At 42.2% G+C, this 13751-nt stretch overlaps 1 protein-coding gene across 1 annotated transcript in view; it reads right to left on the bottom strand.

Moving 5' to 3' along the window:
* Nucleotides 1-425: 425 nt before the first annotated feature.
* EFCAB2 (EF-hand calcium binding domain 2) overlaps nucleotides 426-13751 on the bottom strand; it is a 68167-nt gene continuing 54841 nt past the window's right edge. Inside the window, exons 4-7 of the mRNA XM_059677262.1 lie at nucleotides 4021-4100; nucleotides 3151-3193; nucleotides 2973-3039; nucleotides 426-841 (exon numbers count right to left, since the gene is read on the bottom strand). Of these exons, the coding sequence (XP_059533245.1) occupies nucleotides 726-841; nucleotides 2973-3039; nucleotides 3151-3193; nucleotides 4021-4100 (306 nt within the window). The 3' untranslated portion in view covers nucleotides 426-725. The remainder of the gene's footprint in view (nucleotides 842-2972; nucleotides 3040-3150; nucleotides 3194-4020; nucleotides 4101-13751) is intronic.

Raw genomic sequence — 13751 nt, 5'->3', positions numbered from 1 at the left:
CGATACGCTCACGACAGGTAGTCTGAAGAGGTGCGCATTCTAAAGACGGGGAGATAATTGCCACTTCTTTACATGAGCGAATTCCATTCAGTCTTCTTTTCTCCGGATTCAATTATCTCAGCTCCTTTAGCTCTTCCGCAAATGGTGACACACACTGGATCAGCACATTTACATTTTTACGCTACTAGTAAGTTATTATCATCTCAAATGAGATCCGTAATTGGCATTCATTAGGAATTGATTATTAATGTTCACTTTCATACCTCGCTTCCACATTCAGATTGCTGGAGTGCTCCGTGTGGTTCTAAAAAGGAGCTTTCATCACGATGCTACTGTTTCCATTTGTGGTCACGCCGCTCCCTCCCCAGACCTTTCCGTGCCAAACCTACGGTCATTCCAGGCATTTTCCATTTTGTCAGCTTAACTCACTGGAAGGTAACCTAGATTTTATTGCAGAAAATTAACAACCATCCATGGATAATGTTGAAGTGTTTTAAGAATAGTTTTTAAATAATTAGCAATTTGTCATCCCACAATGCAAGACATACCAAATAAACGTGTTTTAAATTGTTATGCTCATCTTTTAAAAAATAGAATATCTTGAAATAGTTGTCATGAGAAATTGACTAGCATATTAAGGAATTGTAAGATATAATGTGAAATGAACAAAGATAAGCAATTTTTAAAAATTATCCTTTCAATTAGAAAGTGAGCCTTCAGAGTGTTTAATTTTCATCTATCACCATCATGGTTATGTAGTCCCTGTAATGAATGAAATTCGATTCTGGGCCAATTGCAGCAGACAGCATTTCTTCCATCTCCTCCTGAGAAAAGGGCTCACCTGGCAGGAACAAGAAGGGAAACTCATCATTCACAACCCTCTGGTGCTTTTCTTTCTCTTTCCACTACCAGCTTCCCTGCCACGGGACCCCACCAGCCCCGTCGTGTGGCTCTCCCTGGGGCCGAGAGCCACCCGCCATGGCAGCCCAGGGGCCCAGAGAGCGTGCTGCTGCACCCGGGCAGGGTTGGGACTTACTTTACCTCGCAGATGTCACAGCTCAAGCAACCTTGGAATCTATCGTTCCAGTCAAAACAGCAGAGGCCATCAAGACATCATGAATAAGTCTGTTTATTTACTTAAATTAAAACTACTGAAACTGCCCAAGGAGTAACCTGAAGTCCCGGTTTTATAGGGAGTCTAATTTTTATGATTAGTAAGAGTATGAAGAGCGGATTCAATGGTTGCTTTACAAAACTGCTGAAGAGCAGATAACGGAGACTCGGAACTGTAACGATTATATGTCTGAACATTCCCTAGCCAGGCCTGGCCCACGCAGTGATGGCAGTTGCCCCCGTGGCAGATGCCATCCAGCAGGCGCTCAGAGCACTCCTTTCTGTTTCTCACAGTTTCGTCCAGTGTTGCTGTCAAATGAAACCAGAAGGTGGAGAGAGAATCTGTGGGCTTTAGTCAGATTCAGGTAACAGCTGAGGGCTGAGGGCTGAGGGCTGAGGGCCATCTTGGATATTGGTTTTAACAAGATGAGAAGACAACTCAGGAAGAATGTTGGAAAGGCTGTCGACTGTTTAAGAAAAACTTTGTCCTGATCTTAAACAAAAATACAGAAATATCCAAATTGTCACCTTACCTGTAGAGTCTTATGCAAGCAGGTAAGTCACCTAGGCCTGGGGAATCACCTGCCTTCTGAGCTTAAGTCACCTGCCTCTACAAACAATGCTTTCAAAATTGGAATTCATTTAATAATCCAGGAATTATTCAAATGGGGATTTTGATGATAATGGTGATGGTGTTATCAAACAAAGGGAATGTACTGCGTTCTTTTGAAATCATGCTTACATCCATAAGAAAAAAAGAATACCTGCCCTGGCCAGTGTTGCTCGGTGGTTAGAGCATCGGCCCGCGCACGCAAGGGTTTGAGTCCCTGTCAAGGACACCTACCTGGGTTACAGGTTCGATCCCCAGCCCCGAGAGCAACCAATTGATGTGTCTCTCTCACATCAAAGTTTCTCTCTCCCCCCCCCTCTCTCTCTCTCCTACTCCCTTCCTCCCTTCCACTCTCTCTAAAAATCAATGGATGAAATATTCTCAGATGAGGATTAACAACAAAAAAAAAGAAAGAAAGAAAGACTACCTGAAATGCTTAAAAGGACAAATTCTGAATCTTATGCCTGATTGTTAAATACTAAATATGCTACCAATAAACTTTGATGGGCACAATAAGTCCTTAAAAGAATACTAATTAACGAGAACTACGTGTGCTAGTCTTTCCTACGCAAAATTACTTGTACTTTTTATTTTGTATCACGTGATGAGAAACTCTGAATCAGGATTCAATCTGTGAACCAGTAAATTGAGCAAAGGAGATAGAACTCTAACAACTTTGCATGGGAGAAGGAGGGGAGATGACCAATATGAGAACAGCCAAGAGAATGCCCATTAGGCTACTGACATTCAGAAAAACAAACTGACATACCAGCCTAAGCAAAGAGAATTCCTACAGGAAATGTGTTGGCTTATGTGGTGTAGAGATATTATGTATAAGTCTGTGTGTGTGTGTGTGTGTGTGTGTGTGTGTGTGTGTGTACAGTTCAAATTCAAAGCAAGAATCTTTGGTTCCATGAGCATAAAAAACTGAAAATTTTCAATAGCTCATGATTTCTAGGTGGCATACCTTTTATTCTGGGAATACTCTAAGTGAATGGAATGCCTTCAATTTATAGAAGTATCATTATACTTTAATGAAGTCCTATAAAGGCAAAAATCCATCTCTCCTTACTACATACCCTTTTCCTCTTACCTACTACTAAACAGAAACGATCCCAATACCAAAATAATAGGAATAGTAAATAACTTTTTAACCAGAATGACTGATTTTAAAGTACCCCCTAGAATTTTTGCATAACTGTTAACCACTTAAGTCACTGTTACAAGATATGTATTAAATAATTCTTACCTTCTTCAGTCATATACTTGATCAGTTCTTCCTTAGAAAGAAATCCACGTTTAGTTGGATCTAATACCTAGAAGACAGAAATTATATTTTTTATTTGATGAGTAAATTCTACATGATGAATTTTTCATATATATATATATATATATATATATATAAAAATAATCTGGAGCTTACATACCTCAAAAGCTTGAAGAAGGATTTCTTCTGGAATTGGTCTGTATCTAAGTTATGCAAAAAAAGACGTAAATACCACAGTATTTAGCTCAGGCTCTACATAATAAATGATCACATAAAATAAAACAAACACTGCTAACATACTAGAAAAATAATGCTTCCTTCACTGAACTCTTTTTTGGTTTCTAGATATGAAAGTTGGAAGCATTCCACATCCACGGAAATAGTTCAAAATCACTGGCATGTTTAATATTACCTATTAATTTTTTCATCATCATAGAAATCAATTTATCTTGGCACAAAATTTTTTTAATATATTTTATTGATTTTTTTACAGAGAGGAAGGAAGAGGGATAGAGAGTTAGAAACATCGATGAGAGAGAAACATCAATCAGCTGCCTCCTGCACACTCCCTACTGGGGATGTGCCCGCAACCAAGGTACATGCCCTTGGCTGGAATCGAACCTGGGACCTTTCAGTCTGCAGGCCGACGCTCTATCCACTGAGCCAAACTGGTTAGGGCAGAACAAAATTTTTATAATAAACCAAATATACTAAGATAATGCTACTTTTTCTCAAGAAAAATAATTAGGGTTAATTCTTATTTATCATTGATAATTCAAAATAATAAGAATGTTGTTGACTTATGCTTTTTGTAGCTTATTTGCCCTTTAATTACACTTTGCTTATTAGATTAATACTGAAGTGATTGATATTTTTAAATAAATACCAACTAGCAGAGTATAGTGAAAAGTTAGAAGGAAGCAATCCTGGGAAAAATACTGGGTGATGATAATATATGAAGTGGAAAAAAAACCAATTTGCAATTAATGTAATTATAGTCATTACTTTACCATTGCACTTACTTTCTTACCTTTTTTCCGCTAGTATATTGGTCATCACTGGAAGAAATTTTTCAAATCGAATGTATCCAGTGGGTTCTTCTTCCTCTACCTAAACATTCAATAAAAAAGTCACTTATTCATTCAACAAATACATTGAGCAGCTACTTTTCCCAAGCACTGTGCCAAGTGTTGGGGATTTGATAATGAGCATCCTTGGGCATGGTCCCTGCTCCCAGAGTTTATATTCTGGTAGTGGGGATGTATATTAACCAAAAAACAACACAGCTCAGTGTCTAATTATAAGTTTCTGTATGAACAATGAAGTCAAGGGGCATGAGCCTATTAGAGCACAGAACAAAGGAAACTTTTCTCAGCCAGGAGACCAGGAAAGGCATTCGTGAGGAAATCACCCTGGAGCTGATGAGTAAAGGATGAGTAGAAAGTCATCAGACAAAGACTGCAGTGAAGAAACTCCCAGGAAGAGGAAATTACATGCACCAAGACCCTGTGTGCTGTGATGCCTTGGAGGCCAGGAGGCTGAAGCTAGGGAGTGAGGAGAATGTTTCCTGATGAGCCTGCAGAGACAGGGATCAGACCTGGCAGGGCCTTACTGTCGATGAAAGTGACTTCGGTTGTTATCCTAAGGCCAATGAGAAATCACTGACGTATGTCTGAAAGATACACTGGTTGTGGGTAAGGTGGCTTCTGTAGCAATAAATCTAAGGGTTTGGGTTAGACTGGTAGCCATGGAGAGAGAAGTAGATGGTATCAAAAACTACTCCAGAAGTAAAATCAATAGGACCTGGTGGGCAAGGATGAGAAAAAAAGAGAAGAGTCAAGGACAACTCATAGGATTCTAACTTGCACAAATGGGATGGATTGATGTTTCCCCTGAGAGAAGGAACACTGCATAAGGGGCCAGGTTAGGGGACCAATCATGATCTCAATGACCATGTATTGAGTCATTGTAAAATAGCTATTAAACACCTAGATGGTCCCCCTCGCTGGTGTGGCTCAGTGGATGGAGCATCAGCCTGCAGACTGAAGGGTCCCAGGTTCGATTCCAGTCAAGGGCACATGCCTGGGTTGTGGGCTCAATCCCCAGTGAGGGGCGGAGGGTGTGCAGGAGGCAGCCAATCAATGATTCTCATCATTGGTGTTTCTATCTCTCTATCCCTCCCCTTCCTCTCTGAAATCAATAAAAAGTATATATTAAAAAAACACCTAGCTGGTCAACAGAACTTTGTTCTGCCACTACTAGCTAGGAGAGCACTACACCTGGAAAGAGAGTGTTTGGTACCCAGCACAGTTAGATGAGAATGAGAAAGACTCTTGCCCTTAGGTTCAACTGTGATGGTGGCTGAACGAAACACCATCGATCTTAACTTTCATGTCAGGTTATTTACCAGGAGCTGTAAATTTTCCACTGCCTTTCAAAAATCCTATTAAAAGGCTCATAAATCCCAACTCAACAGAAGAGCTTTTAACAGATTTATTCTTTGAACAAAAATAAGAAATCTATAGGCTGCTGCTACATGGAACACACTGTCTTCCGAATGACCACTATTTGTTTAATGTTTATACTAGATCCTCGCCTAGTATGAGTGGAGTCCTTAGACTCCACTATTGGCAGAATATGTCCTCCGTCTAATGATAGAATGATGTGTTTCTAAGCCCATCAATATATGACCAATTGTCTTCAGCTGCCTCTAGGTCCAAGGCGAGCATTTTGCAAATGAGTGTTCACATGGCCCTGATGTGCTTGAATGGGTCACACCCTGATTCCCAAACCCAGGAGCTTCTTAAAAATAAAATGTCAATCTCAAGAGACTACCTTCAGAGGGATAATTTTTAAAGTAAAATGTTGAGTTTATATTCTGATTCCTCAAGAAATCTACTCCTTGCCCTAGCCGGTTTGGCTCAGTGGATGGAGCGTCGGCCTGCAGACTGAAGGGTCCCAGGTTCAATTCCGGTCAAGGGCATGTACCTTGGTTTCAGGCACATCCCCAGTAGGTGGTATGCAGGAGGCAGCTGATCGATGTTTCTCTCTCATCGATGTTTCTAACTCTCTATCCCTCTCCCTTCCTCTCTGTAAAATATCAATAAAATATATTTTTTTTAAAAAAAGAAATCTACTCCCGAGCAATGGTTTGCTTTCCTTCCCTCCACCCCCAACGAACCACTGTAGAGCTAATAGTCCCAACTGTGAAAGAGAGACCCCACTTTATTTCACGAGCATCCTCACCAATCTACAAACTGTTTTTAGTTTTTCCAGATGGAGTTCAGCTCTACAGCACACCCTCCACTACGTGAGAATTCACAAACACATGACATTATCTAACGAAGCCCCCCTTGCACCCGCTCCAGCTCCCATGCAACCTCCAGGAGCCCTTGGTGCTCTGAACACTGAACACGAGGGTGAAAATTCTGCGGTTCTTTCCGGCCTGACAGATCAGTGTGGAGCCAAAGTTGCACAAAAATAATAAGTTAAAGCAGATCTCCAACCAATCAGGATAGCAGAAGAGGCATAAATTTTCTTTGGCTTTTTTAAACAGAGGGATAATGAATAAAAGCCATGTAGCTCAAAATGAAGGAAAAGTAAGTTCATCTTCAACTTGGGCAGATTGTGAAAATCTGTCTATGACCCAACACTGTCCCCTGGAGGCCACATCTTATCCATTTTTTATACAAAAAGATCCATGAGCAATGGCATAAAACAGATATATGATGACTCTAAATACACTAAAATAGACTGTTTTATATATATCAAACACTATTTTATATTATAAAAGGTTTTTTACTGTTCAAATAAGCTTTTTAGTTTTAGATTTACAGAAGAGAGATATAGATTTCCCATATTCCTCCCACCCAGTTTCCCCTATTGTCAACCCTTGCATTACTATAGTACATATTGGTTCACTGTCACAGCTAATGAACCAATATTGATACACAATTATTCACTAAACTCCATGCTTTATTTAAATTCCATTAGTTTATCTAAAAGGCATTTTAAAGAGATGGTCTATTCCTTTGTCATAGGAGAGAAACAAGGAGCAAAGTAGAGTAGCCCTTCTGAGAATCTAGAAGCAGGTGTGAGATATGGGAGGATAAGGCAGGTTCTATTACTTCTGGTGCATAATAGCTAATTTATGAGGTCGTTAGTAAGATAATATAAATATACTACTTTCTAGAAATGTTTGTTATCCAGTGATGGCTCAATGATTATTTAAATCCCATGTATTGCAATGCCTTTAAGATTTAATAGAAATATATCAAATACTGAACCATATATATAAACACACAAATATAATATGTACATATACACATATAGTAAGCATACAGAGATAGTGATAAAGATAGAGAGATGAAGAGAAAGAGGGAGTATCTGGGGTTGAATTGTGTCCTCCCCAAATCCATAGGTTGAAGTTCTGTGTAACTGTTTTGGAGACCGGGTGCTTGCCGAGGTAACCAAAGTAAAACGAGGTCACTGGAGTAGGGCCTAAGCCGCATGGCTGGCAGCCTACAAAAGGGGGAAATGTGGACACATAGGCATGTACATAGGAAGAGCACCACGTGACCACAGAGATAGTCATGCACAAGCCAGGGGAAAGGCCTGGAACAGGCCCTCCCCTCATAGCAGGACCAAGCCCGCTGCCGCCTTGACTTCAGACTCCGGACCTGGCACTGTGAGAAATACTTACTTTCTAACTATGCATGGCACATTTCAATCCAGAGACTCTGAATCACTGTCATCAAGAATAATTCCTTGCTCATCTACTGGAGATTAGCAAAGCAGATAGTCAAAATTTAGAATTGATTTTACAGAGTTGGTAGAGAAAATGATACATTTCAGACCTACTTTCTCAGCAGAAAACTCAATTAACCAACTTATAATGAAGTCAAGAAAGATTCCCTAACTTACAGCAGACAAGTTCGAAGACTAGGCATTCACTGCCATTTCTTCACTAACAGCAAAGTCGTGCCGGGGAAATCACTTCACTTTGATATGGCTTAGGGTCTTTAAAAAATGATGTTGCTTCTTCATAGAAAAATATAACAATGTAGTCACCATGTTAGGCCACGGCTAGTTTAAAATATTCTGATTAAAGTCATCCCCAGCTTCATGTCCTTGTTTGTAATTCAGGGAGAACATGGTTGTTGTGAAGGTTTCACGTGATGCCATGAAGGTGCTTTGTCAACCTTGAGATTCTATTACAATCACTAGAGGCCCAGTGCACGAAAATTTGTGCATGGGGCGGGGGAGAGGGGGTCCCTCAGCCCGGCCTGCGCCCTCTCACAGTCCAGGAGCCCTCAGGGGATGTCCTACTGATGGCTTAGGCCCGCTGCCCACAGGGAAGGGGCCTAAGCTGCACTCTGGCCTCCCTCTGTAGGAGGCGACCAGGCCAATCAGGGGAAGGCGCCGCCCCTATCACCCTGCCGCTGCCAGCCGCTGCCATGGCCACCCTCAGCCCTCACAGCTGCCCTCAGCCCTCGCAGCCGCCATGGCTTTGTCCAGAAGGTCGTTCATCTGTCCGGTCTAATTAGCATATTATGCTTTTATTGTTATAGATTATTTCTGTCAATAGTGAACACACTTTTGGTTCTATTCCATGCAATGACACCTCCTCCTGAAAGAATCAATTTCTGGTGCTAAAATTTCAGACACATCCTCCTTGGCTCACCATACAGACCTAACTGTTTCTGCCTCCCAGCCGTACAGTGCAGCATGGAATGTGGTGAGAATGTATTAAATTGCTGGGCATATCTACCGGCCCGTCCCTCGTCCCTGGACCCGTGCCTAGTGGACAGGGATGTGCATTAGCAGTGAGGCCTCCACCTCCACTGTTTCCTTACCTGCCTCGTTGGAATGATACAAGGAGAGTAACAGACAGCACCAAACACATCCCTCCTCTTCAAAAGGCAAAAACAAACAAAGCAAATATATCTTGCTATTGCAAACATGAGGCAAAATCTAGTTTGTTTCACCTAAGAAAAGGCTAATGTGCTGAAAAGGAGGTAATGATGGGAAAGTAATATAGACAGCATTTATGAATGCAAATGCATTAAAGCCTCTTTGCAGGAAGATCCCCCAGCACAGCCTCCACAAACCATGTATAGTGAATTCATCTTAATAGTGTGAGCAGATGTTCGCCTGGAGACCAAGGCCCTGACACACCAACCCGACTTCTCCTCCTCCGAAGAATGATGGGAGTAGTGCCGGAGGAAAAGCTACTGCTCCGCCTGCCACAAGAAGAGGCCACCCAGTGCCTTCAGATATTCCTCAGTCTCTTTCCATCCTCTTGCCCAATATGAAGGAGTCTCAATAAATATGTAAATATCATGGGATTTTAAAATATAACAGCAAATAATGCTTCTCACTCTCCTTTGGTAAAAGTCCATTTTCTTCATCTATTTTGCGTCTGAGGGTACAAGGGAGGTGAAGTGCCCGTCCTGGTCCTCACCGGCGCCGGTGTTTTGGAGGGACCACAGCCCAGAGCTCTTTGCTCCCCTTCCCACAGTGAAATCAGCAGCCATCTCTCTTCTCATTAAAGCCTTATTTATTCTAATGCTGAACTCACCGAACAGGTACAGTAAAACACACAGTGGAAATTCATTTCTCCCCAGTGACACAACGATCAGTCAATAAACTGAACTATTTCATGCTTCACGAAAGCAAGATAATATCAGTAGTTAAGATGGTTTATTAAGCACCTCCATTTCAACAAGTTCCAGGTCACCAAATAAGATATGCAAATGAATTAACTATTTGTAGTAAAAATATGAAAACCATAAGATATTTCAAGTTAAACTCTAAATACCACATATAAAAATCTTAACATAAATCATGTTTCAAAACAAACCATAAATATAATTTAAAAAATATTTCTCTACCTTGGATACAATAATAAAAATTTATTGACATTTGTCAAAACTATCATATGACATTTGAAAATCTGCCTATTTTAGAAAAATAATTTACTCTAAACATTCCAGGGGCTGTTGTGCAAAAATTAGGATATGAGATTCTTTGGGGTTCTAAGTCCCTTTCTTATTATTGGAAGTATATTTTTAAAAAATGACTGAACCATCAGATTCCAAGAATTAACAGGTGGCTAAATCAGGTCATTGATAAGGTCCCTTCCAACTGTGAGTCTCTACAATTTGGAGCCGTGGGGGAATCAGTGGCCATCAAGCCTTTAGCTTCCCCATTTTATCCTCTAGGAGTGGCAGGGGGCCTGAGGGGCTCCGCTGCACCAAGTGTTTCACGCCCTTCAGTGTCAGCTTCTCTCCACCTGGGCCCGAGTGTCCCTCCTCCCCCAGTGGTGTCCTCTCCTACTTGGCAGAGGCAACAAGTGTTGGAGCCATGGTCACCACCAGGTCCTCCTCCATCCATCTACACCAAAAGCAATTGTTTGAAACTCTGTTGCATGCAATAGCTGGGAGGAAAGCTTCATCCTAGGTTGAGATTTGGTTTAAGCAAGGGAGCCATGGTTACTAACAATATAGATCTGAATAGAGTGATGAATAAAGAGTGATCCTCATTCTCCCTAATGAGAAAATTCCCTAAAGGAATTTTGGTCAAATTGAATATATAAACGTATTAGGTCCACAGATATACTCAAAATCACATATATAATAACATGTTAACTTTTAAATATCACTGTTCATTTTTACATTTTATAAAGCAATTGTATTCGAACTCAATGCATTTTCAACAGAAAGACTTTGTTCCTAAGAGTCTGCCTACATAAATGGAATCATGACGTATATGCCTTTTTTGTGACTAGCATATTTCACACAGCATAATATCTTCAAAGCTCATCCATGTTGTTGTATGACAGGGTTTCCTTCTTGAAATGTTAGTTTTTAAAAATTAGATAACAGTGTGGAAGAATTGTTTTGATGTAATATTGAGTTTTAAAAAAGAAAAGTATTCCAGTTGTGTTTGAATGATGGCTACCATAGAGATCATTCCCTTACTTTTTTCTTGTCCAATTTTAATTAATTGGCATGTATTTTTAATAATGAAAACTCTGTAATAACATGGTTTTGTTATAATTAGATGAAAAAAGCAAGGCTCAGAATTGTACATACTGAATTATACTATAAGATTACAGTCATTAAAAACATGGACAGAAAAATAACATGGAAGTACACTAAGTACTAACGATTATGTTAAGGTGATGGATTATTGGAAAGGATATTTTTCTCTATTTAAAAGTTTTCTGTAATGTGAATGTTACTTATACAATAAAATATTTAAAATAAAAATTTGTATTAGTTTAATTTGTATTAGTCCTGGTTGTGTTCTATATAAAACTAGAGGCCTGATGCACAAAATTTGTGCACTCAGTGGGGGGCCCCTCAGCCCAGCCTGCACCCTCTTGCAGTCTGGGAGCCCTCAGGGGATGTCCAACTGATGGCTTAGTCCAGCGGGCCTATGCTGGCAGTCGGACATCCTTAGCACTGCCACGGAGGCGTGAAAGGCTCCTGCTACTGCTGCTGCGCTTGCCAGCTGTGAGCCCAGCTTCTGGCTGAGCAGTGCTCCCTCTGTGGGAGTGTACTGACCACCAGGGAGCAGCTCCTGCGTTGAGCATCAGCCCCCTGGTGGTCAGTGCACATCATAGCAACTGGTCATTTCACTGTTCAGTCGATTTGCATATTAGCCATTTATGCCTGCGGGATGGGGCCAAAACTGGCTCTCTGACATCCCCCAAGGTATCCTGGATTGTGAGAGGGTGCAGGCCAGGCCGAGGGACCCCACTGGTGCACGATTGGGGCCAGGGAGGGACGCGGGAGGTTGGCCAGCTGGGGAGGGACAGGGGGAGGGCTCCAGGGCATGTCTGGCCCTTCTCGCTCAGTCCTGATCGGCCAGACCCCAGCAGCAAGTTAACCTACCAGTTGGAGTGTCTGCCCCCTAGTGGTCAGTGTATGTCATAGCGACTGGTCAACTGTCTGCCCCCTGGTAGTCACTGCACATCATAGTGAGCAGTTGAGTAACCTTAGCATATCATTAGCATATTATGCTTTGACTGTTTGAATGGATGACCCGACACTTAACATATTAGGCTTTTATTATATAGGATTATGAAATACTTTTACTTATAAATGTTGTACATTTATGTAAGAGAGGAAAAATCATTTTTGTCGATTTCCCTGCTGTTGGTCATGCCTTAGCACCATTTATTATTTTCTTCCAACTACAATAAAATAACACACTCAGTGTACTCTCTGTACAACACATTCCTCCCAGCACCCACTCCCAGCCCAACTTCACCTGTTTCTATTCTGAAGTAATGGCTGGTATCCAATACTAGATAATCCCCAATGGACCTCAGGTCTACACTTCTTTAACCTGACACAAATCAGAGATCTATTCCATTCTCCCGCCTTCCACAATGCCAGATGTGTAGGAATGCTGTTTGACTAAGAGACAGATATGCTGAGGACAACACTAGCACAGTCGCCGCTGCTATCGAATCATCTCTTTACCCCTGGATGGAATCCCAGGATAAGCCGGGCCCCGTTCTGATCTGTCACTGACCTACCTGGCTGGGAATGTTTCCATTCACTCTCCCAGGCCCTGCTACTTGGCCCTGATGAGGGTTTTCATTTTATCCCTAAGCAGCTTTCTTCTCGGTTCCATTCCTGAACACTAGAGGCAGGCCATGGTGAGCTCAGAGGTAGAAAATCCAGGGCAGCCAACTCTCTGGCCATATTCTACTGGACATTCAACCCCTGACTCACATTACGGCTCTCCCAGACGACAACTGTGGCAGCATGAAAACCCACCTCAGACCCCCAACCGCAGGAACCATCATTAAATGCTGTCTCTAGCCATCAAGTCTATGCCAAGGCCACACTACGCTGCTCTCAGCCAGTAACTGAGTGGTGGGGGTACTTACCTAAGTGCCATTCCTGAGGAGGGGGACTCCTCTGATGGGCAAGTTTGGACTGAGAATTCCCCACTCCTAGAGCTGCTCAGTCTAAGGCCCTCCCTCCCTCCCTCCCTCCCTCTTTCACAGGCATCAGACCTGTACTGTGTTCTGATGGCTCTCCTGGCCTCCCCTGGCTGATGTTCCCCTCACTGTTTTCCACAATAAACCTCTTGACCAGGTAATGCTCACTGCTTCTCAGCACCCAAAGTGTCACAAGTGGTGCCCGGAGGAAACAGGTGATGAGATGGAGCTGAGACAGGTTCCCTCTCTGCCAAGTAGGCAAGAAGGATGCTGTCCGGAGTGGTGTTGGGGACAGTCTCTGGCCGTTCATTGCTAAAGATCTAACCAGAGGTGGCCTGGGAAAATCCAGGGAAGAGAAATGCCTTTGCAGGTGCCATGATTCAAGCATTTGAAAGATGGGGAGAACACTGCCTGCAAACAGTTGAGGTGACTGTGGGTTGCACTGATGCCCTGCAGGAGAATGAGGAGGAACTGAGGGCCATTGCCAAGCAGGTGCAAACCACATGTGAAAGCCCGGGAGCCACCCTGATGGCTTACAAAGAGGCCCTTATCAACGGCAGTGCAAGGGCAGACTCGGCAACATATCAAGCAGGGTGGTCAGCCTCTGCACTTCTTTTTGTCTTTCTTCTCCATTTATCTTTATTGTTGAGAGTATTCAGACCCATGAAAAATGTAAAAGCAGCTCTTAGCATGCTGTCCACAGCAGGCTGTGGGGAGGATTGGCCTGTGGGCCACAGCTTGACATCCACAAATAAAAGGCATGAAAGTTTGAACTGCACAGCCAAGACTGGTATTTAAGG

The sequence above is a fragment of the Myotis daubentonii genome, chromosome 20, assembly GCF_963259705.1.
Source record: "Myotis daubentonii chromosome 20, mMyoDau2.1, whole genome shotgun sequence".
Lineage (NCBI taxonomy): Eukaryota > Metazoa > Chordata > Mammalia > Chiroptera > Vespertilionidae > Myotis > Myotis daubentonii.
This window is presented reverse-complemented; position numbering and strand designations above follow the sequence as displayed.